Here is a 25,161-nt window from a genome sequence, read left to right on the forward strand (position 1 = left end):
AAAGATGGCCGTTCCGAGCGGCGAAGTGGAGCAGGTGATTACATTTAGGATCGTGCGCAGGCCAGGAGCGCGGATGCTAGTGTCCGGCTATGGCTGAATCTTTGAACTCCCGAGCCCTAGCTGCGGCAGAGTGGGTATAGCAGTGCTGACAGTAATTGTTCCCCGTGCTGACTGGGTCTCTTCACGCACAATGGTTTTGATTGGGATTGTGTTGCGTTACGGTGTTGGGACAAGGGTCTTTGTTCCGGAGCCTACCCCCTTCCCTCCCCCACCCCTCCCCTTTATCCCCCCTTGCCCATCCATCTATCTTGTTCAACCATTTGGGCAGCTGTCACTTAATCCAGCTAATCACGGCCTGCGATGGTCTGTGGGAAACCAGACTAGTCCATCCATGGCTTTGCCCAGGAGACTGTTTACCTAAATGTTTACAACATGTGGGCATCCCAAAAGGTGCAGGTCACCCCAAAGCCACCTGTTCGGGCTTTTTTCCACGTGTCTCCGAGTAGCCGTGTGTCGGCATCGAGCTCCAGTGGTCTTACAAGCGAGGCATTATCCCCTGTCACTAATAAATTCATTGCCACTCGTGGTTTCCCTTGTGCGTTGGCATACACACCCACCCACCCACCCACATGCTCAGACTGGGGCGGGGAGGGGAGGGGGGAGACGGGTGGAAAGGTCAGAAGCCGAGCTACATGTCGTGGGATGATCCACGTTCATGTCAAATAATCCATCTTTGAGGCCGCATCTGTTGTGCGTCTGCGGCGGACGGGTTAGCCACCGGGCTTCCGGTCACATGCCTTGAGGAACCCCCCTCCCCGGACTCTCCCTCTCAAAAAATCATCTCCGCATCACCTCGCCCCAGCATCCACCGTGGAATGATTAGCTTCACTCAACCCCCTCGGCGGGCTCACTCCTGTCCCCCTGTCCCATCCTGGTCCATCCTAGTCTCCCATGCGCTCCACAATAACAGTCCCCTCCCCTTCCTCCCAGCGCCAGACAAGCTCCTTAATCCCATAGCCCAGCACAGCTACCAGCCCGCGGCTTGTTGGTCCCCCCCAGATCAACACCACGCGTTTACTGTCTCCTCGCTCCTTCTCCTGCGGCCGCGTTCAAACTTCCTCGGACAAAACCACTTTACGGGCTCGAGCCCCTCCCTGCTCCCCCTGAACCCCCACCCCCCACCCCCCCCTTTCCTTCCCCAAAGCCGGAGACCTATCGATGACATTACAGTAGAGGTCAGGGGCAGTCACACCGTGGCTACTACAACAGTGGCTGGTGGTGACGTAATGGGTGTTATTTAGGTCAGCTGGTAGCCTAGCAGTGTGCCCCGCAGCAGCAGCTAGATTACTGCGCCGATGCTGGTTAGCGTGGTTAGTTTCCATGTGTTTACTCAAGTCGGGCTCACTCGAGCAGAACAATCAATTAGTGTGGAGTATACGTCTTTCCGTCTCCAACGCGCATGGGGCCAATGATATTATGGCTGCTGGTTAATGTATATACAATGTGACATATGGCTAACACAAGACCAGTACATGCTGAAAAAAGTGCAATAAGTTGGCCATTTAGATAGATTATTGATGGTTCATTGACAAATGGTTGATTGCAGAAAACATCAGATACTTTGATTTTACAATACAAAATGTATTTATATTATGGCAACACAAGAAGTTGGGAAGTTTTACTACAGATGGTTGTAATTTATGGACAAATGCAGGGATGTGTTGTAGGATTTGGTGTACTGAGGGGCCACAGTTCAATTTCACTTTACTTAGACCAAACTTGGGATAAGTTTTGCAATATTCGATGACCATCTGGAGTATTGCAATATTGTAATATTTTACTAAACCAGTTTAGCACAATATGTTTCAGTAAATAACAAAGAAAAAATCAGAAAATGAATACAAATAAATAAATGAATAAAATAAAAATAACATGAAGTTAATGAATTATTCGACAATGTATTGGTGCCTGTCAGACAACTGTGGAGAAATGCACATATTCAAATGCATGCGAATTCATCAGAATTTTAAAGCCACATCGCTTAGAATTTCAGCCAATAAGTAAAATGGAAATACAAGCCTTTAATTTCTGATGGATATTTTCATCATTGAACAATACCTCAGAAATGTACAAGCAAACATGCGCTTTTGCTGTGAGCGGCTCAGCTCTCCTAAGACATGTAACGTTACCAGGAGTGGGTACGTCTCCATCTCGTCTCCATGGAGATGTGACTAAAGTCTGCAGAATTGGAGATTTAACGGGTTAGGTCTTCATCCAAATCCATTCTTTGATTACCCACTGCAGTAATAGCATTTTCTGTGTGGAGCTGCTCATTGGGAGCATGTTTTGTGTTGACGGCAACAGTATAGTCCAAAATGTTACGCAGTGTGCCTTTAAGTCTCCGTTCTAGTTTTGCCTAAAGTCTTCAAGATGGGGGCCGGTTCCCTTTGGGCCACCGCAGTGAAGGATGTCTGGACAGGGCCCTGTGTAAATGAACTAAACTATACAGTTTGACACCAGTCGGTGTGTTTCTTTTCCTGAAACAAAATGAGTAAAACTTACCTGAGCACTTAGCGAGGGCTTGGGTGGCACAGATAGTTTGGTGGTGGTTAGATGGGCCGATGTTGCAGATTGGCAGCCTTGCTTCCATCAGTCTGCCCCAGGACAGCTGTGGCTATTAAAGCAACTTGCCACCAACAAGTCTGGAGTGAATGTAAACTGTCCCATGTAAACTGCTTTGTGTCCATTTCTGTGAAAGGCGCTGTACAAATCAAGTCCTGTCCCTCCTGTAGTCAGTCGGTGGTGAGTGTTTCATGATATCTTCACTGCAGGTCAAGTGTAAAGCATAACTTGGTGTGAACTGTGAAACGGGATAATCCCCTAACCGTTGATTTACCTCACTGACAACCAAGGACGAAGCTAGTCAGAGGAGACATCACACTGCCAATATCAGCAAAGTCACCTTGTCTGGAGACATTGTATCTGTGCCCAGCAATTGTAATTCCCCAAAAGAACGGTTAACATTTGATTGAATGGCCTGTCCACTGTCGGCACCTCCTGTTTTTTTTTCTCACTTGTATCATACATGGCTTTATTGTGTTATTTCCTTTACATTCATTGTTGAAATTGGGCTGATATTTTCACTTTTTGGCTCTAGCTGCAGCGTAGGCCCATTTGTTTTGTTTGTTTTGTTCTGTTCAGGCCAACCATTCGACATCTACAGTGATTTGTTTGAATGCCTTATGCCCATAATGGATGCTTAGAAATACTTGCCACCAATTATGTTTACCATAGACTTTTCTCATACATGGCAGCACTATGTAGTATTGCCTTTCATTTTGGTGATATTAATTGCCCTTCATATTATTTAGATTCAAAGTAACATCAACTTCAAAATATACCAGCCCTGCAGTGGAACTATAAAGTTGGTTGAAGCAGAGCATCACCAGCGTCTCATAAAGGGGTTACATCTGAGCCTCTCTCCTCCTTCATTGTCACTGTATCAGATGTGCCTGTTTGCTTTTTATTAGGTCGAATGCCGTCATGGCTAAGTAGTAGCATCTTACCAAATTCCACTAAGAGCTCTGTAAGGAAAGTCTGTTGATCCTCTCCTAACATCTCCAGCTCCTCTCTGGCATCTTCCCACACTCGTACTCGACCTTATCTGCCTGGAGTCTTTAGGTTTCATTGTAACTCAAGCGCACCTCCGAGTAATGGGGCCGAGCTGCCTACGAGGCTCCGTAGTAGCAAGGAAATCGATTTTTGCGTCATCACCAGTGTGTGTGTGTGTGTGTGTGTGGGGATTGTGTAGTGCTCGATGTCTGCAGTGAGAGAAGTGCAGGAATTTTTAAGGTGGCAAGTTTCAAAGTAGATGGGTGCGTTTGTGAAATAGCAATATATAACCTGCTGGAATTTTACGTTTAATATCTTTCAAGAAGCAAAAACTCAACAAACCTGTAGATTATCAATATGCGATCGCAAGTTTAACAATGTTTCATTTTTCTTCTTTCCAGCGGACTTTCTCGTTGATAGTGGAGGCCTGGGACTGGGACAACGGCACGCGGAACAACAGTAAGTTCACTTCCTAAATATAGGCCATCTTCATTCATTTCAACTATTTTTAGGCCTGACAGGAAGTTGTTTATGCATATTGTAAATGCAGCACACTCCCGACTACACGTAAGCAGACGCGTAAAGTAGTCATCATCTCTGTTTGGTGAAATAGCATCATAACTAAAATGCCACTTATTTATTTACTTGACTGGGTACCTGCTTGTTTCCAACCCGTAGCCCAGCAAAGCTCTCCAATCAAGCTCTCACGTCTTGGGTCGATGCAGTTATTTTGGCGTGGACCAGCTGTATCCTGTTTTGCCTCAGTTATGTCCGTTGGGTGGACACTCGAAACAATCTTTTTTTTTTTCTTTTTTTTTCTTTTCACTGTCTGACCAGTAGCGCAGTCTGGAAGGAAAGGGGCCCAGTGAAAAGTTGAATGAGTAGATGTGTCAACCCTGCTTTGATGTGTTGAGAAGCTGCTGTTTTTCATGCTTTATTGTGACTGGTTTAAAGTAGTACTAAGTAACTCTTGTCCCTAGAGGCCATAAGCGCCACTGCAGGTGTTGTAGCATGTTGCGTTTTTTTACTCATTAATTGTTCATGAGAGTAAATACTACACTGACAGAAAAGACAAAGGGAGAGAGGGATATTGTACATCCAATTACACAATGGAGATCAGTTTTTTCACTCAAACTTGGCTGTAAATACTGTTTAAGTGGCGCTAGCCCGCAGTTAGCTTTGCCCGTTAGCCTGTTAGCTTCGTCTTTGTGATTCCATTAGTGTGTATTGCGCTTCCGACCCGCATTTTAATAGTCTGAGCTGGTGTAAAGCAACTTATGAAAAACATTGGTATAATAATAATGTGGCTTAAGTGTGGAATTGTAAAGAAAACACTGTTATCCTTGTAAAGTAACAAAGTTCCCTTAACATGGCGCACACTATTTTCTTTCTTGGTTGGGTCAAAAGCCTCCTCACAGATCAGCTATAACACACTGCACAGCTGAACACATCTCACAAATATAGACGTGTTCACTTTTTTGCATCATTTGTGCCGTGAGTCAGTGCCTCATCACTTCAGCAGAAAACCTGCCAGTTCCATGTTTATTATAACCTTTTAGCTCGCATTTTTTTCACACCTCACATTTTTGCGCAGTACTGAAGGCTATATCAAGTCGTGCATCCTGTTGTGTCTGCCACTTCAAAGCCCGTCCACCGGAGGAGGACAATGGAGGAGAAATGGGTTTGGACATTGTGGTCTTTTGATTAGATTGTTTCTGCTTGTGTGCCCCAATAATTGCTCACATTTACTGTCATTACTTTTGATGTTTCGGCCGGTTAATTCTTTCCTGTCATTTGTTTTGCGCACAGTACAGAGCGACAAATTAGTTCTACTTTCACTCTTACCGTTATTTCCCTTCTGTTTTTGACATGTATGAAAGGAAATTCCACAGAAGCTTGATTTTTTTTTTGCGTCCAAATAGTGCTGAGTAAGAGCGGTGGATGTGTGTGTCATATTTTGAGCCACACAATTGGTTTACTGATTTTATTGTTGTAAAATAACTTCAAAAACATGGTCCTTCACTTTGAGCGGGCTCGCCTCTTCTCAGGCCTGACTTGTAACTTTGGCAGGCAGGACATCTCCGGCTCGTCTCCATGGAGATGATGATGTTGCATTGCTTTGACTGCAGGTAGCCGACTCTCTGGAAAAATAGCATTGTCACTGTCTGATTCAGCATTAAGAGTAGGAGTGGTATAATCATATTAGAACTGATATTATCTCTCTCGTCGTTTGTAGTTTTACAGCACATATCCACAGGGTGAACTAAAATTCATTGTGGTTTGGGGTTTTTTGCGTAACATGTTCTGACTGTCGCGATGATGCGTAGGCTGACTCAGGATGTTTGATTCCTATACTTGTATGTAATCATTTTCATTACAGTGAATTGACTCGACCTGCTCAGAAAGGAGTGTCTTCGTCTTTGATGATAATTTGAAATTATCAAGAAAGGGCTGTGCAGCAAATTGCTCAGACATTATGCAATTGGAATGTCTTTCTTGGTGGTACTTCTATGCTGTGTTTAGTTTTAGTGCTGTGTGGGAAGTGATATCACGATGTATTATGTACAATAAAAGTGTGGATGTATGCCTACTGCCGCAAAGAGGAGGAGAGCAGAAAAATCCACCTGTTTGTTTTTAATTTACAAGTAAAACTAGCCTCGTCTTGAGTGCAGGTGAAGGCTCGTGTTCTGTTTCTGATATAAAGGTGTGTAATATCTAGTGTCCTGTGACATTGATCCAGTGGATAGTACTGAGGTCTGTCACCTTCTGCTTCTGATATTATTATAAAGGACTATATGCAGATGTTTCAACAAGGTAAGCTGAGGTATAAAAAAATTGTTCAACCCTGATTGTTTGTCCCCAACCTGATAGTTCGACACAGCTTGAAGTAATTGAGTTTCCGTGACAATATTTAGAAGCGTATGTAGAAATGTAGAAAGCCTTTGAGGAGCTACAGGTTGGAGATAAAGAACTATGCAGTTATTTCCAGGACAGATTTGCAGAAACTTGAAACATTTGGTGAGTGTTGTTTACCTGGCTGTCCTGTCCCTGCAGCCTTAGTCAGCACAGTCTTGTGTCTTGTCCTACGTCAGTGATGGAGCTGGTTTGTCAGAGATTCTTCAGTCCCAGCGTCATGTCCGCCTCCCGCCCCGTGCGCCCCCCACCCCTGTGCTCAGGAAAGGCAGCCGGCTGTTTTCCTTGTGTTTATCGAGCAGGAAGTGGAGGGCCTGGGCGCCCAGCTCACTGTTTAGACACCGAAGTAACCGGCTCGACTCGAGCCCGGAGCCCATTGTTCTCTATCTGGCAACTGCCGGGGTTTATTTCTGTTATTGTTGCTTAATTCAGTCTGACATTGTGTCAGTCCCCAGCAGAGGAAGGTGTGTGCGTGTGTGTGTCTATGCTGCACTGCAGCCCAAAGCCATGGAGCAGAGGAAATCACAGACCCCCTATTTCCACACGATTGTTTGGCTGCGTTGATCCCACTGTGATAAAGATTGCTTTCTTTCTTCAGCAGCGAGCCTCACGAAGAAAAACAATGTTTAATGTGAGAGCTGGCGTGGAAGGGGCTAAAGAGTATAGACTCAAACTTTGTTGACAATGCATTCATGTCATTTATAAAAGCTTTTTGTTTTCGGAACAGAATAAAACAAACAAGTATTTTCTTTTATTATTTTTATTTAACAAGTCCACAAACTGATATTTTTTTGATCTAACTCCACCGTGGTGTTAGAGGATCATCTTTCATGACTCATGTGAGGGTAGATAGGATGGAGTGCTGTCATTCTGTCTGTGCAGTCTCAGTAGCAAAGTTGTTGCAGTCTGGTTGTGACTATGACTGATCACCTGTCAATCAGCTGTGAGGCGCTGTCCTCTGGGTGACCTTTCTATGCACTGGCTGTATGAGATGTTACATTATAGATGATTAAGTTGAGTCAGATAAAACGTTGGAATCACCCATTATGAACCCCTTCAAGGAAAGATAAAATATGAGACTCTTAATTTTCTTACATCCATACAGTCAGAAATACCACTCTTAAACGTCATTATTGATTCCCTTATTGAAACGTTGTTCCTTGGCGCCCCTTCATTGTATAAAAGCCTGTCTTTTGTATTGCAGACGACGAGGAGCTACTTATCGACCGGGGCATTCACACAGGGATGATCAACCCGGGGGACGCCTGGCAGACCATCCCCTTCGACGGCACCACGGCCCGCATCACGTACCGCATCCGCGTCCGCTGCGACGAGAACTACTACGGCAACAAGTGCAACAAGCTCTGTGTTCCCCGGGACGACTACTTCGGACACTACCGCTGCGAGCCATCGGGGGCGCAAGTGTGTCTGGACGGGTGGATGGGGTCAGACTGCAAGACAGGTAAGAGACTGAACAACAAATACAACCCCCCCCTCCCCATTCTCAAGGGTACAATCAGTCACTGTCCATGGGGTGGTCCCGGTACAGTGTCCCGCTGGGAGACGACCAATGCATCATTAAAGACAGGGCAGGACAATGGCTGTAAAGAATAGGGTTTGGAGTTAGACTGTCGGACTAATAATTACTGTAGGCGAAACACTGCTATCTTCCCTGACTAATAGAAGAAGTTGCACTTAACCATTACACAATGTCCTTCACTGCTGAGAAATATGAGCAAAGACACCTTGACAAGAGTTTTCCAGTGGCCTAGTCTATCTCCCCATGTAGGCTTTTATACAAACGCCAAATTATTGCTATTACAGTTGTGTCAATGCGGTAACTGTGTTTGCTGCAGCTTGATTGTGGAGCCACACGCCGTACCCCGGGGGCCGCTGTGTATACATACAAGGCCGTTGAAATGCAGCGCTTGTCGCCCGCCGTTGTAAAAACGATGGAGGGTAGCGGAGGAGCTGCTGGGAGGTGCTCCTGTGGGTGGGGGGGCCGCCATAAATCAGCCAGCTGACCTTACAGGAGCATAGGTGAACAGAGGAGGGGGAGCGGAGGAGGAGGGTTGTTTTTAAGAGGGGGTGGGGGTAGTGTTGTACATGTCAGGCTATAAAGTTGTCCCCGCTGTCCCGCTCAGCACCACATCGAGACTTGTTAGGAAGAGCTTACCCGGCCAGTGTCTTTTCAAGAACTGCTGCACGAAAGTTGTGTTATTATGAGCAAGTACTCCATTTGACACATTTAAAATCATCTTTTATTTCCAGTGTAGTTGCGATGATGTTTTTTGTTTCCTATGCTTAAAGCCACACTGTGTAACATTTCACTCAATCAAAGGGGTATAATTACCGCCCTTTATTAACCTCCACCTGGACCAAGCACATTATCTCCAGTTTGGCTTTACCCAGATCTAAAAGTTTCTTGAAATTACCTTCAAAATGGCAACAAAAACGAAACAGGAAAAGCATTAAAAAAAAGACAAAAAAAAGCAACATAAGACTGACAAAAACATTATAAAAAAGGCCCAAAAGAATGAATGAAAAAAAAAAAAACGCAGCAAAAAAGTGGGACAAAGTGCTGGAAAAAGTGAATGAAAAATGTGGGCTCGCCTCAACTCAGACCTGACTCCGAACTTCTCAACCAAATTGTTCATGTGTCAGCATTTTGCATCACACTATAACTTCACTACAACAAATGTTGACATGGGTGCTGTCACAACATTCCAAATAATAATTGTATTCTATGTTTGACTAACGTGTGCATGGATAAGACCACGGTTAAATTCTCTTTTCCTTCTGTCTGTATTGTAATGAATGTTAAATTGCAACAGATCTGACTGCCGTACCCTTTATGTGGAGGATGAAATAACACTGTGTGCGTTCCAGTGGGAATTAAAATCTCACCTTCTTAAATGGTCTATTTTTTTTTTCTCCCTCTCGTCTCTTTCAGCGATCTGCAAACAAGGCTGCAACCTGTTACACGGCAGCTGCTCTGTCCCAGGGGAATGCAAGTAAGCGAGCTGCACACTTCTTTCTTGCATCGATGTTGCCAGATTTCAGCCAATGCATATTTTATCACTATGTAGAATGCTCTATATGTGCTTTGTTTCGTGGGGTGAAAAGTGCATGCTGATGGAGTTGATTCAACCTAGAGATATCTGATGGCGATTAGATTTGCGTTATATTTTACATTTTTAAACGCTCAGCAGCATGAACATTTAGTAGAAGGCTCAGATATTATTATTAGCTTTTATTTCAAATGGTAGAACTCGGCGCCATTAGTCAGACTCGCCTTTGAAACCTAGTGCTGCCTGTGTCAGGATCCTGCCTCCCTCGTGGGGGCATCTCCTCCTCGGTTCAGAAGAGAAAAAGGGCAACGGCACGCCTGTCTTCTTGTATTTTTAGACCCCCCCCCCCCCCTCCTCCCCGAAATTCACCACAGAATACCAAACAACACACAGGCCTTTCCCGTGTCTCTGCGCTGAATAAAAGGCAGTTGCGAGCATGTGAATTTGACCAGAAGAAGAAAACGTGCCGGGAATGGTCATATCCTCTCCCCCTGTGTCCGCATTGCAGTGCTACTTGAAGGGCAGGGGGCAGAAGGAGGGGAAGCGCGTGTTATGGACGTAACCCTCCTCCCCAAAAGTGGGAAACGACTGAGTGCGATAATAGTGATGTCGGATTGCCCCCTGGGTTCACGTTGACCGGATATGGAAACGTCCCGTGGTCACTTGGCGGATGGGGAAAGATGCACCGCATTCCCATTTTAGGATGTAAGGCTGAATCACGGCCAAGGAATAACAATAGGATGAGCAGTTTAAGGGAAGATGCCGGACATTTTTGGTTGATTCAAGTTGTGGCTAAAAATACTGTGGCGGAGCACTGCCGTTGTGTCCTTGGGCAAGACAATTCACACACAGTGGGAGGAAAAAGTTAGTACACCGAATTTCTTACATTTCTGCCTAAATTGCTCATAAAATGTGGTGTAATCTTAAAATAAAAAAAATCACAAGAATGAGTAAACAATCTGCTTAAACTAACACCACCCAAACATTTACATTTATCATATTTTTATTGGCCATGTAATATCACAGGACAGTGAGGAATAAGCGAGTACACCCCCTGGCTACGGATGCTCCTCCCACTGTATATTGCTTGTTTATAAATGTGAAGTGACTGGTTGAGGTTGAAGAAACTGTTGATTAACAGACACCTTCCCATAAGTCAGCCACAGTTTGCTATAGTAGTAGTTTACAGCTGTATGCACTGCACGAAGGGTCGCCCAAATGCATCCTGATGTTGTGCAATTGGGCAAGACACGCCCCCCACACTGCCTACACTGGTCATTACATGTTTGTGCTTGTGGCAGGGAGGAGATTTAGCATTATGAAGAAGTCTCGCCAAATCACTGTTACTATACTGCCTGCCCAAAAAAAGCTAAAAACAATTGCTCCAAAAAAAGTTACATTTGGTGTGTCCGCCTTCAGCTTTGATCGCTGCACACGTTCGCTGTGGCTTTGTCTCCGCAAGATTCCGCAATGTCAAAAGGTCCAGTGTTGCATTAATTTTTCACCGAGATCTTGCATCGATGACGGGAGAGTGTGACGACTGCGCAAAGCCCAAAGATTCTCAGTGGTGTTAAGATCTGGGCTCTGTGGCGGCCAATCCATGTGTGAAAATGATGTCTCGTGCTCCCTGAACCATTCTTTCACAATGTGGGCCTGATGAATCCTGGAAATGTCATCTCATTGTTGTGTTGCTGAACCCTAGACCTGACCAACTGCAGCAACCGCAGATCATGACATTCTCACATTATCTCCCATAATATTATATGGTAGACGTAAGCAGTAGGCCAACTGTGCTCCATGTGCCTCTTTTGGTTCTGCATTAGTAGTAGTTTTTCATATACTCCATTGACTAATACTGTATTAGAAGTTGCATATGCAGTAAAATACTTTAGTTGACAAATTTCTCCTCTGCCTGAAAGTATGAGTAGGAGCTGCAGTCGCCACCGTTGCACGCAGCGAGTTCCCGTTCACCTTAATAGTTGCCTTTGCAGTTGGTGAGTTGCAGTCGCAGTATTAGCTTCTGTTTGTGTGTGGCGTTACTCGGCTTGCTCCGTATTGTTCCCAAATGTCAGGTTGCAGTCAAAGCCACAGTGACGCAGTGAATGGAGGAGCCACCGTAAAAGAGCGGTTCTGCAGTGGCATGAATTTCACCAACTGGCATTATAATCGTTGCCATCTCCTTTCACTGGTAACAATCCATCACGGCTTTATGGGGCTCGGCGAAACACAAAGCATTGCTGCGTGCCTGTTGTCAGCCTGACGCATTCGGGATTTTTATTAGCACACATTAGGCCTGTCGGGGCATATTTCCTCCAAGTTCTCTAGCTGTGTCCCCCGGATTACTTTGGGCGTTTTCAACCTTTGACACATCACATAAAGAAAATGCACGCCTACGGTCTTTGATGAGTAATCAGAATAAAATGGCCCTGTATTAAACCTCAAAATGCCGCTTTTCATACCCTCAGGCAGTGAAAGGTGCTCACTGAATTGGCTAATGCCTGTAAGTTGTGTTTCTTCACTGCTGTCAAATGTTATTGGGCTTCTCAAAGTTTTTGATGTGTGTAGGCATGGATAACTTGCTGTTGTAATATGTAGAGAAGAGATGGTAATAGTAATAGTGGAAGTTCTAGTATTACTACAGCTTCTGCTGCTGCTAGAAGTACCTCTACACGGCTTGGAAAAAAATTGCAAAATATGATCACAAGAAGACCAAATACCTGCGACTGAACATTTTTCTTTAGCCGCACCCTCTTCTCGCCCCCTCACCAGCCAATTTGTTGTTACTTGACTACATAAGCACTGATCATGGGAGGCACAGCAGCACTGTGATGGAGGCTCACTCAAATTTATATTTTTATTGATAAAATCAATATTGGGATTTAAATTTCATCTATTTATTTTTTCCTTATTCACCGTCAATAACTTTTTTAGCCTAAACTGAGACAATTGATTATTTACAACTATCCTTTATAATCACATGAAATATAATTAATAGTCCACATGGCCATTTACATAATTTACAATAAGTTTATACTGAAATTCAGTCAATGGTTGTAAGATAAGTTCTTATCTTTATCCAAAACATTCCCAAACATAAGCCTCCTTTTAGGTTCTTAAAGGTCTCTTTACTCTTTACAAGCAGCACACGACTCACCTTCGTCTAGCGCGGCGGCTAATGCAATGCTAACGGAGAAGAGACATTTTCACCATACAATCTACTGTGCACCTTATTTCAGGATTTTTCACTTGGGGCCTCATTTCCTTGTTATCCAGGTTGTTGTCGATTTCTTGAGGTTTTTTTTTTTTTTTTCGAGTGTAGTGGTGCTAGGCCCGTGCTAGGCTAGTGCATGTCTATGGTAACTAGTAGCCTGCATTAAAAACCTCTTCTAAATCATGGGATCGTCCTCCAAACGTTGCCATATCTGATTTGTAGAAAGCTCCTTTGTGAATTCCATGTGTAGTAATGCCGGCTGCAGGTAAACAAACTACTGTAGACCCAGTAACCTAGTAGATCACTCCGCCGCTGCGTAGCTTACAACCGAGAAGCTGATGCTACTCAAATATAAGTACAAAATTTGAGTCAACACAGACATTTTTATCGGTAATCTGGTGTTATAAGTGATTTTCCGGGTGCACTGTGCTTGGATTGGACTGTTTTTAATGCAGGCTACTAGTTACCATAAACATGCGCTAGCCTAGCACTAGCACCAGCACCTCTAAACTCTTCAAATATAAGGACTGCATAAATAATAATAAAAAAATCTACAGAAATCAACAGCAATAACTAGGAAATGAGGCCCTAGGTCAAAAATCCTGAAATATCCCTTTAACTAGACAGAGAAATAAACAAAAGTGCGGTGGAGCGGACGTCGCCGCCGCATCTCGCCACTACATTCACTTCTATGGGCTGTGGCCATCACCTGCATTGGCCAAAATCGTGTGCCTCTGTGATTTGGAAATCAAGCTGTGTAATATCGTGATAAAATTGCAAAGGCGTTTAATCGTTCAGCCCTATTCAAATTAGCACTCCAAGATCAATACAGCAATGACAAACAGTGGTCATTCACACGCCCTCCTTCTGTGACTAGCACTAGTTTAACACATTGCATCTGTCACTTTCCTTGCAATCTGGGCCGGTTTCAACAGATTCATTACAAACACTCTTAGGATTGTGGCTCCTATCAAATCAAACCGCACCCAAGTGACCCATAAAGCACTCACAAATGCCCGGCAGTCTTTCCAGGTGTACGGCCTCTCGACCTGCCGTTGATTACATAACTACAGAACATTAGAGCATTAGGCAAGAGGGGAAACACGTCTTCGCCAAAGCAAACAACGCAACTAACTTAACAGGTTCTGACCTTACAGTAGCGGCCGAAGTAGCCACCAGTACTTTTAAATCCGTCTCAAAGTACAGACACACAGTATGCAGTACGGAGCATGGCCTAACAGTAGTGGCGGTGCCGTCTGCAGGAGAGGGCTCCTACTCAAAATAGCAGTCAATTGACAAGACAGCTGGCTCGACGACACCTCAGCCTCGGAATAGCCTCTCGCTCAGGAGACGGATCCACTGTATACACACACTGTCTCACATACACCCCCCCACCGCTGCCCCCGTCCCATACTACACCACCAGGGAACATGGGAGCTGCTGGAAGTATTCTTAACCCTCCTGCCCTGGAATGTCACCCTCCACTAAGATTAGGCGGCTGGAGGCCTTGGGACGCTTTGAGCCGGGACAATATTAGGTGTGTTTCCACTGTTTGTCCACAACCCCCCCGCTTCCCACGCTGCTCAAAATACAAACAATATATAGGCTATCTGACGGGAGTGTTCTTTGAGTTTAGGTTCGAGCAGTGCACTTGATCGCAGCCGAAGCTCTAGTTTTGGGCATAGCAGGCATTATTGCACGTGTCCCCCGTAAGACAGAAAAATCAACAGTATTTGAGCGAACGCAGTTATGCTTTTCACTTTTTTTTTAAACTGGAAATTTTACAGCCTAGAAGTCTTGATGGTGCTTTGTTTGTACAAGAACAAACTTGGATCAGGAAAAAAACATCATAAAAGTTGTTCCTTAGGGCTTCAAACACAATAGTAAGCCCAAAGACCTGAAGGGAATGCACTCAAGTGATGAAAACCGAAATGATGGACCGTCTGTTTTGGTGTGTTTCTCAGGTGTAACTACGGGTGGCAGGGAGATCTGTGTGACGAGTGCGTGCTCTATCCTGGATGTGTCCATGGCACCTGTCACCAGCCCTGGCAGTGCAACTGTGAGAGGAACTGGGGAGGTCTGCTCTGCGATAAAGGTATGGAGCTTATTACTTAACTAAAATAACAGACCAGTTTAAAAAGTATTGGCAGCTTATGGGACATTGACCAATATAAATGGTAATAGTTCTTTCTAAAAGCACAGGTGAACCAGAGCTGTTCACTCTCTGTCAGACTGTGATCCAGCCTGCCCCTCATATTGCTGGTTCAGGTTGTTTGTCTTGATGTAATGAGTGTAGTAAGATGTTAGCTGCTTCCTGCTCACTGGAGAGCACGGGATAGTTTTACTGCTGTGCTATCCGAGCAGAGGTACAGATACCTGATCCCTCTGCACTGCCTCGTCATGAGGGCTCTTCAGGGGATGAGACTGAAGATCCTCGCTGGAGACAGATCCCTGCTCATTTATTTACTAGCGTTTGGGTGACCTGGCCTTTAGAGTAAGAGCCAGGATCAAATGGGCCGCAGTGGAGGCTGTTTTTACAATGAAAAACCTGAGAAGTGTATTGGAAACACAGACACTGAAGTGGCCAAAATGGCCATTTCTTTTAGTACTATATCCCTCTGATAAAAAGCAGAAATACTCGCTGTAAATACTGTACAGCTCCCTCATCTCTGTAACAGAGTGCTTGTGAAAACACTTAGTGGTTCCCGTCAGAACTGACAGCTGGTGCTCTACTGAGGCTTCCTAGTAACTCCCAACGCAAGCAGCGAGCGGCCAATCAGCGGTGTCTCAAGGCAGAGTTAGATTCTGCACTGCAGTTTCTATTTCGAATGGGAATCTTATTTTAGGTTCATAAAGGTATTACTGTTTCTCTACCGTTTCTAGATCTGAACTACTGTGGGCGCCATCAGCCTTGTGTGAACGGCGGCACCTGCATGAACACGGAGCCAGATGAGTACTACTGCGCCTGTCCTCAGGGCTACTCGGGGAAAACCTGCCAGATCGGTAAAAACACCTTGACCACATTTCTCCTAAAAGCGTGTGTCTCTACAGCACAGTGAGGTCAACTCTTGTGCTTTGTGTTGCAGTTGAGCACGCCTGTGTCTCTGATCCCTGTGCTAACGGAGGGACATGCCACGAGGTGCTCACTGGCTTCGAGTGCCACTGTCCTCCGGGCTGGAGCGGCCCCACCTGTGCCAACAGTACGAACTTCACATACTTCTCATTTACCTATCCTGCATTGATTATCTAGAGATCTAAAGTCATTTCACTTGTGTTAGACTTGGACGAGTGCGCATCAAACCCATGTGCTCAGGGGGGGACCTGTATCGATCTGGAGGATGGCTTTGAGTGCGTGTGCCCCCCGCAGTGGGAAGGAAAGACCTGCCAGATAGGTGAGCCTCCAAATGCATTTATTATTCATGATCAGAATACCACAGTCCTGCACCACAGAGGGCCAGACCATGGAAAGTTTAGTCTGCGGATAGCCAGAACCTAAGCCTAACTTTTAGCTTTTTATGTTTGCAATGATTAAGACAATGACCAGAGCATTTATGAATCTTAAAACGGTTGCATTTGCGACCTGACTAACCAGGGCTGCACAATTTTGTAAAGAATATCTTGTTTTTTCCCCACATAATCAAGAATATTCTGCTTCAAACAAACTTTATTAGCACCTCGAGAAAAAACACATCCGTCTATGTGCGTCGCTGTGTTCCCGGCGAGCGGACGTGACCGTAGCGGGGCCAGGAAATGTACGCGTGCTGGTAAACAAACTTGTGTGTCATTTGGAGCGCCGAGGGGTGGGGTCGGAGTCGGGAACGGGATCCGCGCAGGACAGTGTCGTCTTTCCAGCGCCCGGTGTCGTCTTTCGGGGCTGCTGTTGGCCTCCTGTGTTACCTGCTCAATGTACTGTATGTGTGGGCTAGGGTTTCACTGGGGGGCAGGTGTGTACAGCAAGCCCCCCCCACCCCTGACTCCCCTACCCCAACCCCCTAAACCCAGCGCCAACCAACCCCACTGCTCCAAAACCCCACCACCAGCATCTTCTCATTTCATCTATATAGGACAAATCAAACAAAAGCGGCGCAGTGTGCCAGCTGTCGTCTTGCCTTCTCTCTTGGGCGTTTCATGGGAGGCTGAAGAGAAAAGTGTGAATAAAATTCCGTGAGCCACCGCAACCAGTCCACACAGTAACTTTAGCCACAGCAAGGATAAAAGGAAAAAACAAGATCACAGCGAAGGAATTTGGTTAGCTTCCGGGTCTCTACTGGTAAATACACCTAACACACTAAAGCATCAGAACACTTGGTTAACCATGTCTCCACCAGAACAACGCCTAACTTTATGCATTACTAGCATCCATCAAATAATCTCGAATTAAATGAGACTGGATGGGGATCCCCAGTGTAAGAAGAAGAGTATGCTTTTAGCAAGATAGAGTTTTCTGATCCAATATTTTCCTGACGCTCTTGCCACCAGTGCCCCTCCTCGTCTGCCTTGTATACAGTGATACATAATATTCCAGTGGCACCATTTGACACGGCTTCCCGTTACAAGACAGTTTGTAAACCGAAGCCGCATCACACTGAAACGGAAACTGCGTGGTACAGATGACTGGTTTTTGTTCGAGCGTATAAAGATGCACGCTTCCACTTTCATTTGGGACATTAAGGGCTAGAGCTGGGAGATGTGTGAGGAAACATCCTTTTTTAATATCCTTTTAATAGGTCAGAACCTAAAGCTCCACAGAGACTGTCTAAATAATTGAAATCTTTACAAGAGACTTAATGTGACCGTTGAAATTGCAATTAAAGGTCGATTGTGAATAATTTTGCAGCCCGGTTTAGGGTTTTGGAGAACTTTTCTTCTCCTGTTTGACTGATCCGCCTCCCTCTGCCTCCTGCTTTCACAGATGTAAATGAGTGCGAAAGCAAGCCCTGTGTCAGTGCTCTTTCTTGCAAAAATTTGATTGGTGGATATTACTGCGTCTGTTTTCGGGGATGGTCTGGACAAAAGTGTGACATCAGTCAGTACATTTCATTGGTTTTTCGGCACTTCTTAAACTCCCTGTCCTCCCACTGGTGCAGCTCCTATTCTGCTTCCTACACGTGTACAGTGCACTCTTGTAGGTGTAGCACTTCTAATCAGCCCTAACTTTCACACAAGTTGGTAACCCAGCTGCCGAGTCGTGACTGAACCTGCATGCAAGGTTATTACCATCTTCAGGCACTTGGCACTTTCTTGGCTTTACTAGTCATTTCTTTTCAAACTTGTTAAAAAATGTTTGCGCAAGCCCCGTTTTCTGAATATACATGATGAAAAAAAAAAAAAAAAATGTCTCAACTTCATGTTTTGCATTTTCAGACTTGAATGGGTGTCACGGTCAATGCCAGAACGGCGCCACATGCAAGGTATGCTCAAGTTCTCGTCCTGCCTATTTCAAACTTGGAATTCTCATTTCACACATTTTTGCTTCAAGTGTGTTCAAGACATTATTCCTCTAATCTCACTGTGGGTAATATTTGCAATCATTGCTGTATGAAAGTGTGCATGTAGCACGATAGACCCCACAAAAGTGCTTTATATACAAGGCCCTTTACCATTTATTTACAGTTTTAACCCAAAGGTTGCTGGTTTGGTTCCTGCTACCAAAACTAGATTCTTTGTCCATTGGGAAGATGCTTTACCCACTTTATAAATGTGATCTTGCTTAAAGTGATGGTCTGTAAGTTTACAAAGCGAGGGCGATTGATTGTTTACTTTCAAATTTCACTCTAATTCCTCCCCTCGAACCAGAATGCACTTCTCAGTTTGCAAAATGAGGAGAGCAGGAACAGAATTGTCAAAAGTTAACGATCAAGCTCCTCCCCTTCCCTCCTGATTGGACCTGACAGGCTGGTACACAGGAAAAGCTCGTCTCATTGGTCAACGTGGGAGGATACTAGACTCTGATTAGTTGCTGAGATCCCGGAAGGAGTAAATGTATTATTTACCAAAAATAATGAACATTTATTATTCCTTTCTTAACATCAAAATGCAAGACCAGGTAGTCGTTTTGCAGATTTTACAAAATTTGTAAAACATTTGGACTTCCAGACTATCACTTTAATTATTGGTGAATTTAGGGGGCATATGCAGTTGGGCAGTCACTCCTCTGCTAGTCTGACTTATGCAGTTGTGGCTATTGGAGGATTATTCCCATCGAAATGCAATGCAAAATATTTTATCTTTTGAATGATGAAAAGTCCCATAAGTGGACAAAAAAAAAAGTATTATTTAGGTTTAGATACGATGCTTATCTGTCTGAACGGCAAGATCTAACACGGTGCGTTATTATTTGTTTTAACAGGAAGGTCCGCGGGGCTACCACTGCCTGTGCCCTCCCGGCTTCGTGGGCACTCACTGCGAGATCCAGAGAAACAAGTGTGACAGCCAGCCGTGCCACAACAACGGCAAATGCCACGCGGTGCTGGACGGCTTCGTGTGTGAATGCCCGCTCGAGTTCGCTGGACAGCTGTGCGAGGTGAGGCTCAAGTTGCCCCTAGGTCCGAGCGCTGGACACACACCACTATATTTAAAGCAGCAGGCGGCCTGTTGCAGTGAGGAGACTTAGCTGGAGACATATAAAATGCCGAAGGGGGAACAGTTGTGCTTGGGTTGTTGTGGAAGAAGTCGAGTTATACTTTCGCCGCTGTAATAAAAATACAACATTTCATTTGAAGTTAACATGAATAGATGAGGCTTAAATGCGTTCTTTTGAACTCCACAGATTTGATATTTTATTCTATGCAATTTGAAATAATGTCTTTATAAAAAAAAAAGTGAGAGAATTTTGAATTAGCCTGAAATGGCCTCTTTCACTTTCAGCTAACGGTCCTTGAACTTACTTTGAATGCAAATCTGCTCAGTATGGGTCGGTGATGGATTATGGACTTCCGTCTATGACGCAATAAAATCCATTAAATACAGATCGGAGCTCTTCAGCAGAATAAAGTAAACTTTGCATTATAATGTTCTCTTAAAGTGAACAGTTAGTAAACCGCTAATAGATTTAAAGCATAGACTGTAAAAAAAAATGGACGTCTTATGCTCACTCCTCCCCGTTTACCAGAATGACCACGGCCGTGGGGGAATTGATGGCGGATTTACAGACTCCGCCTCCCCAGCTCTGACGAAGCATATTCCTAAAAAGGACATACGGGCAGGATTTTCACCGTAGACTTGGCCCTTGCGTGACGTGTAGCTCGCGCTGCTCCAATGCTAACAGTCCGACCCTCATTAAGTACGAGATTTCAAAAATTCATATTACGAAAACTAGCCTGGTTTCATATATTGTGATTAACCCAGCGTTATCTCAGGAGGAATGTCTAGCCTAGTCTAGTGTTGAAACAATTGAAACCAGGCTTTAAAGTAGTTTTTAACGTGTCTAAAGTCCAATGCTTTTCAATGGGGGCCTAGCGGCGATATGGAGGTACTACAGCAACGGCGGAGCAATGGCGGCCCCCACGTTTGTGGTCAAAAAGCAGGGCAGCCAGCGGCCATTGATTTAAAGCAGTACTAAGTAACTCGTGCCCCTAGAGGCCATAAGCGCAACTGCAGGTGTCGGAGCATGTTGCGTTTTTTAAATTTATTTTTTAATTGCCTGTCGGAGTAAATGCTACACTGACAGAAAAGACAAAGGGGGGGAGGGATTGTACATCCAATTACACAATGAAGATACATTTTTTTAGCTCAAACGTGGCTCTAAATACTGTTTAAGTGGCGCTAGCCCGCAGTTAGCTTTGCCCGTTAGCTTGTTAGCTTCTTCTTCGTGATTCTATTAGTGTTCTATTAGTATTGGTGGCTCCAACCCGGTGGCAGCCAAGTTGCAATTGTGGTTTTCTGGCCAGAGACACCAGGGGGATATGGCACTTGTATTACCCCCAGTGGGACTCCGAAAAGGCAAGGTAAGTTACTTAGTACTGCTTTAAGATTCAGATTCAATCAGGATTATCCTATTAGTTTTGAAGTCGGCTCATTGCGTTGTAGAACATGCACAAAAGAGCATTCCCACTGATCCAAATATGGGTTATTTTTACATTTTCTCGCAATGCCCCTCATTTGGCCATTTTGCTGGGAGTGAATGTAGGTTAGCCCTAAGGAAGCCGACACTTGAGTGAATCCCTTGGGCACAGAAATGGAGGACATTGCTGGTCATGAGCCAATCCTGATTTAGCATCCCTACTCTAAATATGAGCCCGTTTGAATGAGGCGACGCTGGAGCTGTGCCGGAGTACTACGGGCAGTGTGTATCCCTGCCCCTAGGAAACAAAACGACACACTACTGCATCGTATTACTGTATGGCACACTGGTACTTTATCGCTCTTACATCATGCAGTTATTTACAAACCCATGAATCAAAGAAATATAAAATGCACAATATTTACATTTTGAACTTGGTGCTTTGATATACTCTGCATCCTGTTCTGGGGTCATGCAGTGTATCCTCCTCCTCCACCTTGACATGTTTGGTTGAATCAACTTTCGGCACTTTTCCTTAGACAAGGTCCCCCTGACCACACACATGCAACATACACAGGGTAACGATACATGGATCTGTTGCTGTCTCTAAACTAAACAGTGTGACCACAGACTCGGGCCACCCTTTTGCCCCCTCTTCAGCACCTTAAATGGCAAATGGGTGCAAGTTTATGAAGTGCCCTGTTTATACAAAAGGAGATTTTTGCCTGCGTTTTGCACCGTGAAGGAAAAAGCAAAAGTGGTCCCTGCGCCATCCTCTCGGTGATTTATGGAAATGACCGACTTTTCACGCCTCTGGATAATATATGGCTTAGTGTGAAGGAGGTACAATGTGTAGAACTAAAACTTACCATTGATCAGTGTTCAAGAGATGATCCTGGTCTAAAAGACTAATCCAAGGCTAAACCTGGTCATAGTTAAGTCTGCCTTGGCTAACACATCTCAATAGTTTATACAGAATCAACATGTGTCCCCATAGCGACACATCTTGCCCTGGTGTGGTCACTTTGTCGCGTCTGTCGGCGAGGCGTCTGTCTTGGAGTAATCTTGAGAGATTAGGAGGCAGAGACATGGCCGAGTGAATGTGTGTAGCTTCCCTTGATGAGCTTACGGGACGTTTCGGCGGCTTTACTTGGCTGTTCCACTTACCTTCGATTTATAGTGAACATCAGCAGCGCAGAGTTGAGCCCGGCTAAGCAGCTCGCCAGTTTAGCGGGTCTTGAGCTGTCTCTGCGGCACTGTACTCTGTTTTTAAACCACATTTTCTTTGCCACACCACTGAGCCGTACTTGTAGTGACACTGTATTGTACTTTTTCTCCGTAGATCCCAACTTGGACCCCTGCAGACTCTTGTGATTCCAGCCCTTGCGAGAACGCAGCCACGTGCCACAGTATGGGACAGGACTTCTACTGCGCCTGTCCCGAAGGCTACGAGGGCAAAACCTGCGCCACTCTCAAGGAGAACTGCCAGACCACCCCATGTCAGGGTAAGCGATACTGACCCCTCCTCCTAGTCCACTCCTGCCCTCATATGTGAAAGGAACGTCCGGAACAAAGTACAAGTAATGCTTATTTTGCCCTTTTTAATTTTGCTCCCAGTGATCGACAGCTGCACCGTTGCCGTGGCGTCCAACGACTCTTCCTCGGTGCGGCACATTTCCTCAAACGTGTGTGGACCTCGCGGACGCTGCGTCAGCCATCCCACCGGAAACTTCACCTGCATCTGTGACGAGGGCTTCAGTGGCATCTACTGTCACGAGAGTACGTGCAATATATGAACTTCACTGTAATCATCATAAATGAAAAGAAAAATGTGTTTGGAAGATTTTTTTGTTGTTGTTGTCATTTATCGCTATTTTTCTGTTAATTTTCTCAGACATCAATGACTGCGTGAGTAACCCATGTGAAAATGGCGGCACGTGCATCGACGGCATCAACTCCTTCCAGTGCGTCTGTCCCGACGGTTGGGAGGGACGTCTGTGTGACCTCAGTGAGTTTATTATTCTTCCTCCTCGCGATTTGTGATTCCAAGTAACACACTCGACATTGCTCCTAACCCCTCGTGTCTCTTTGTCCTTCCCCCAGACGTGAACGAGTGCAGACACAACCCCTGTAAAAATGGCGGCCGCTGCGTGGACCTGGTGAACGACTTCTACTGCGAGTGCGCCGACAGCTGGAAGGGCAAGACCTGTCATTCCCGTGAGTTACACCATCCCTCGTATTAACGTGTCGGTTTACGGCTCTGTATCTCCAGAGAACATGTCGACGTGAGCGGGTTTTTATGGGCTTACACATTTCTTTCTTTGGCGCCATCTTAGTCATTTGGTAAAGCTTCATGAACGCGATGTTGACTTTTCTTTTCTTCCAAATAGGCGAGAGTCAGTGTGACGCTACAACCTGCAACAACGGAGGCACCTGCTACGACCATGGGGACACTTTCCGCTGTGCGTGTCCACCGGGATGGGGCGGAAACACATGCAACACCGGTAAGGATTTTAAAGGGGAAACGTACTGTTAGTATTTGCAGTTAGCATCGAGTGATACTATGAATTAAGCAAAGAAAAAAATATTCACACCTGAAATCTCCCAAGCTTTCCTACATTTTTACTTAAAATCTTGCATCGACCTAAAGAATGATGGCAGTTCTCAAAATTCCGGTGCCTTTTTCTTTTTACGTAGGCCTTTATACGTGGTGTTCAGCATGCTCTACGATATCTTTTTTTCCAACTTTCTGACTCACTCGTTTTGGTTTTCCAGCCAAGAACAACTCGTGCGCCTCCAGCCCGTGTTTAAACGGAGGGACCTGCGTGGGAGGCGGGGACACCTTCACCTGCATCTGCAAAGAGGGCTGGGAAGGCCCCACATGCGAACAAAGTAAGGCTATTTCTGCCAAATCTAGTGTTTCCCGTTAACTCTGTTGTACTGTGCGGTAGGGAAGTTGAAGCTTTATTTGTGGAGGCAAGAGCGATTTTTCATTGCTGTGGCAACATGACTTGTAAAGTGAAAAATCAAGGGGGAATAAAACTGAAAACGACACCCTTTCAAAACGGTGAATGAGAATAGGCTAAATCACAAAATATTCATGAGCTTCTAAAAGGGCAGGATATCTTGACGAAGCACATTTGGATTATGGCTGCACTCAATCAGGCAATCAAGTTAAAATGACAAATTGATAAATCACTATTCTACAAACATGTTCTAAAATGCATGTGAGTATTGTATTAGTTTAGCAGTTCATATTTCAGCTTTCTGTCAGATTTTACTGCTATTTTCCCAAAGTCTTGCAGCCCTAATGTGAATACGTTTTCAGCGTGCATTTCGTTTTTAAAGAGGGAGCAAAAAATGCTATATTGGTCTAAAACAGCTTATTCAAAGTCTCCCTTCCATTCTTTCCAAGACCCCCACTCCCCTCGCTCCCCCTCACAACAACCCTCAGTGTCCCTACACTGTCTGGACAGGTCAGGACTAGTCTCAGAGCGAGCTGTCCCGAGCTGCTTTGTAGTAGCGAAGCTTTGGCGGATGTTTTTGCATTTCAGTGCATTGCTTAGGAGGAATAAGTATTGCTGCAAAACATGACAATAAGATTTTGAGGATGGAACGACATTGTAACACGGTCAAAATGGTCTACAAAGTAGATTCCGCGTAATACCCCTCCTTTTATCTTTACATAATGAAAGAATATGTGCTATCAGTGCTAACCACACTGTGCTAACAATAGTCTTGTCTCTTGCCCTTCCACAGATATAAACGACTGCAATCCTCACCCATGGTACGTATCACTTCCTGCCTTAATAATCTAGACGCATCCTATTCTTTCTCTCCTTCCTCTCCGCATCGTCCACATCAGAGGGAAGGCTCACGTGACCGAGCGGGGGTGCCAGGAGGGTGTCTCATTTTGGTTGGGGAGGTGGGAAGGCGGGAGGGGGGTGAGTGTGGGCGGAGGAGGTCCAGCTAAGAGCACTGTGGAAGTTGTCCTTATATCAAAGCTTAAAGAGGCATCTCGGACGCAGGGATATTGAAAAGAATAGGGAGAGAGGTGGGACGTTTTTTTGTGGTTGAATGCCGGTCGGGGGGGGTGTCAATCCCATTGTAGTTCCCGTGCGACCTGGGGAGGGGGGGTGGTGGTTTGAGGCTTTGAGGAGGACCCAAACAGAGTGGGGGGATAAGGGGTAAGGGAGGGGTTGGACACGCCTATTAGCATCTGAAAAGTGCTGGCTTGTATTGATGAGAATGGGGTGTCGGTGCTCTCCCCCACTGAATCCAAGTCACACGGACACACACACACAAAAGTGAGCTTTGTAGCAGCTGGAAGGACGTGGTTCTTGATATATTTT

At 45.1% G+C, this 25,161-nt stretch overlaps 1 protein-coding gene across 2 annotated transcripts in view; it reads left to right on the forward strand.

Moving 5' to 3' along the window:
* The window catches only part of jag2b (jagged canonical Notch ligand 2b), a 47,290-nt gene that overhangs the window by 16,595 nt on the left and 5,534 nt on the right, over positions 1 to 25,161 (forward strand). The window contains exons 3-19 of one of the 2 annotated variants that reach the window (XM_079572364.1): positions 4,014 to 4,071; positions 7,730 to 7,987; positions 9,479 to 9,539; positions 14,772 to 14,902; positions 15,691 to 15,810; positions 15,894 to 16,007; positions 16,086 to 16,199; positions 17,720 to 17,833; positions 18,172 to 18,218; positions 19,157 to 19,330; positions 22,152 to 22,314; positions 22,427 to 22,588; positions 22,704 to 22,817; positions 22,913 to 23,026; positions 23,200 to 23,313; positions 23,585 to 23,701; positions 24,569 to 24,596. In XM_079572364.1, coding sequence (XP_079428490.1) covers positions 4,014 to 4,071; positions 7,730 to 7,987; positions 9,479 to 9,539; positions 14,772 to 14,902; positions 15,691 to 15,810; positions 15,894 to 16,007; positions 16,086 to 16,199; positions 17,720 to 17,833; positions 18,172 to 18,218; positions 19,157 to 19,330; positions 22,152 to 22,314; positions 22,427 to 22,588; positions 22,704 to 22,817; positions 22,913 to 23,026; positions 23,200 to 23,313; positions 23,585 to 23,701; positions 24,569 to 24,596 — 2,003 coding nt within the window. The remainder of the gene's footprint in view (positions 1 to 4,013; positions 4,072 to 7,729; positions 7,988 to 9,478; positions 9,540 to 14,771; positions 14,903 to 15,690; positions 15,811 to 15,893; positions 16,008 to 16,085; positions 16,200 to 17,719; positions 17,834 to 18,171; positions 18,219 to 19,156; positions 19,331 to 22,151; positions 22,315 to 22,426; positions 22,589 to 22,703; positions 22,818 to 22,912; positions 23,027 to 23,199; positions 23,314 to 23,584; positions 23,702 to 24,568; positions 24,597 to 25,161) is intronic. The other variant, XM_079572365.1, reaches the window with a different exon arrangement.

This window comes from Gobius niger (assembly GCF_951799975.1).
Source record: "Gobius niger genome assembly, chromosome: 15".
Taxonomy (NCBI): domain Eukaryota; kingdom Metazoa; phylum Chordata; class Actinopteri; order Gobiiformes; family Gobiidae; genus Gobius; species Gobius niger.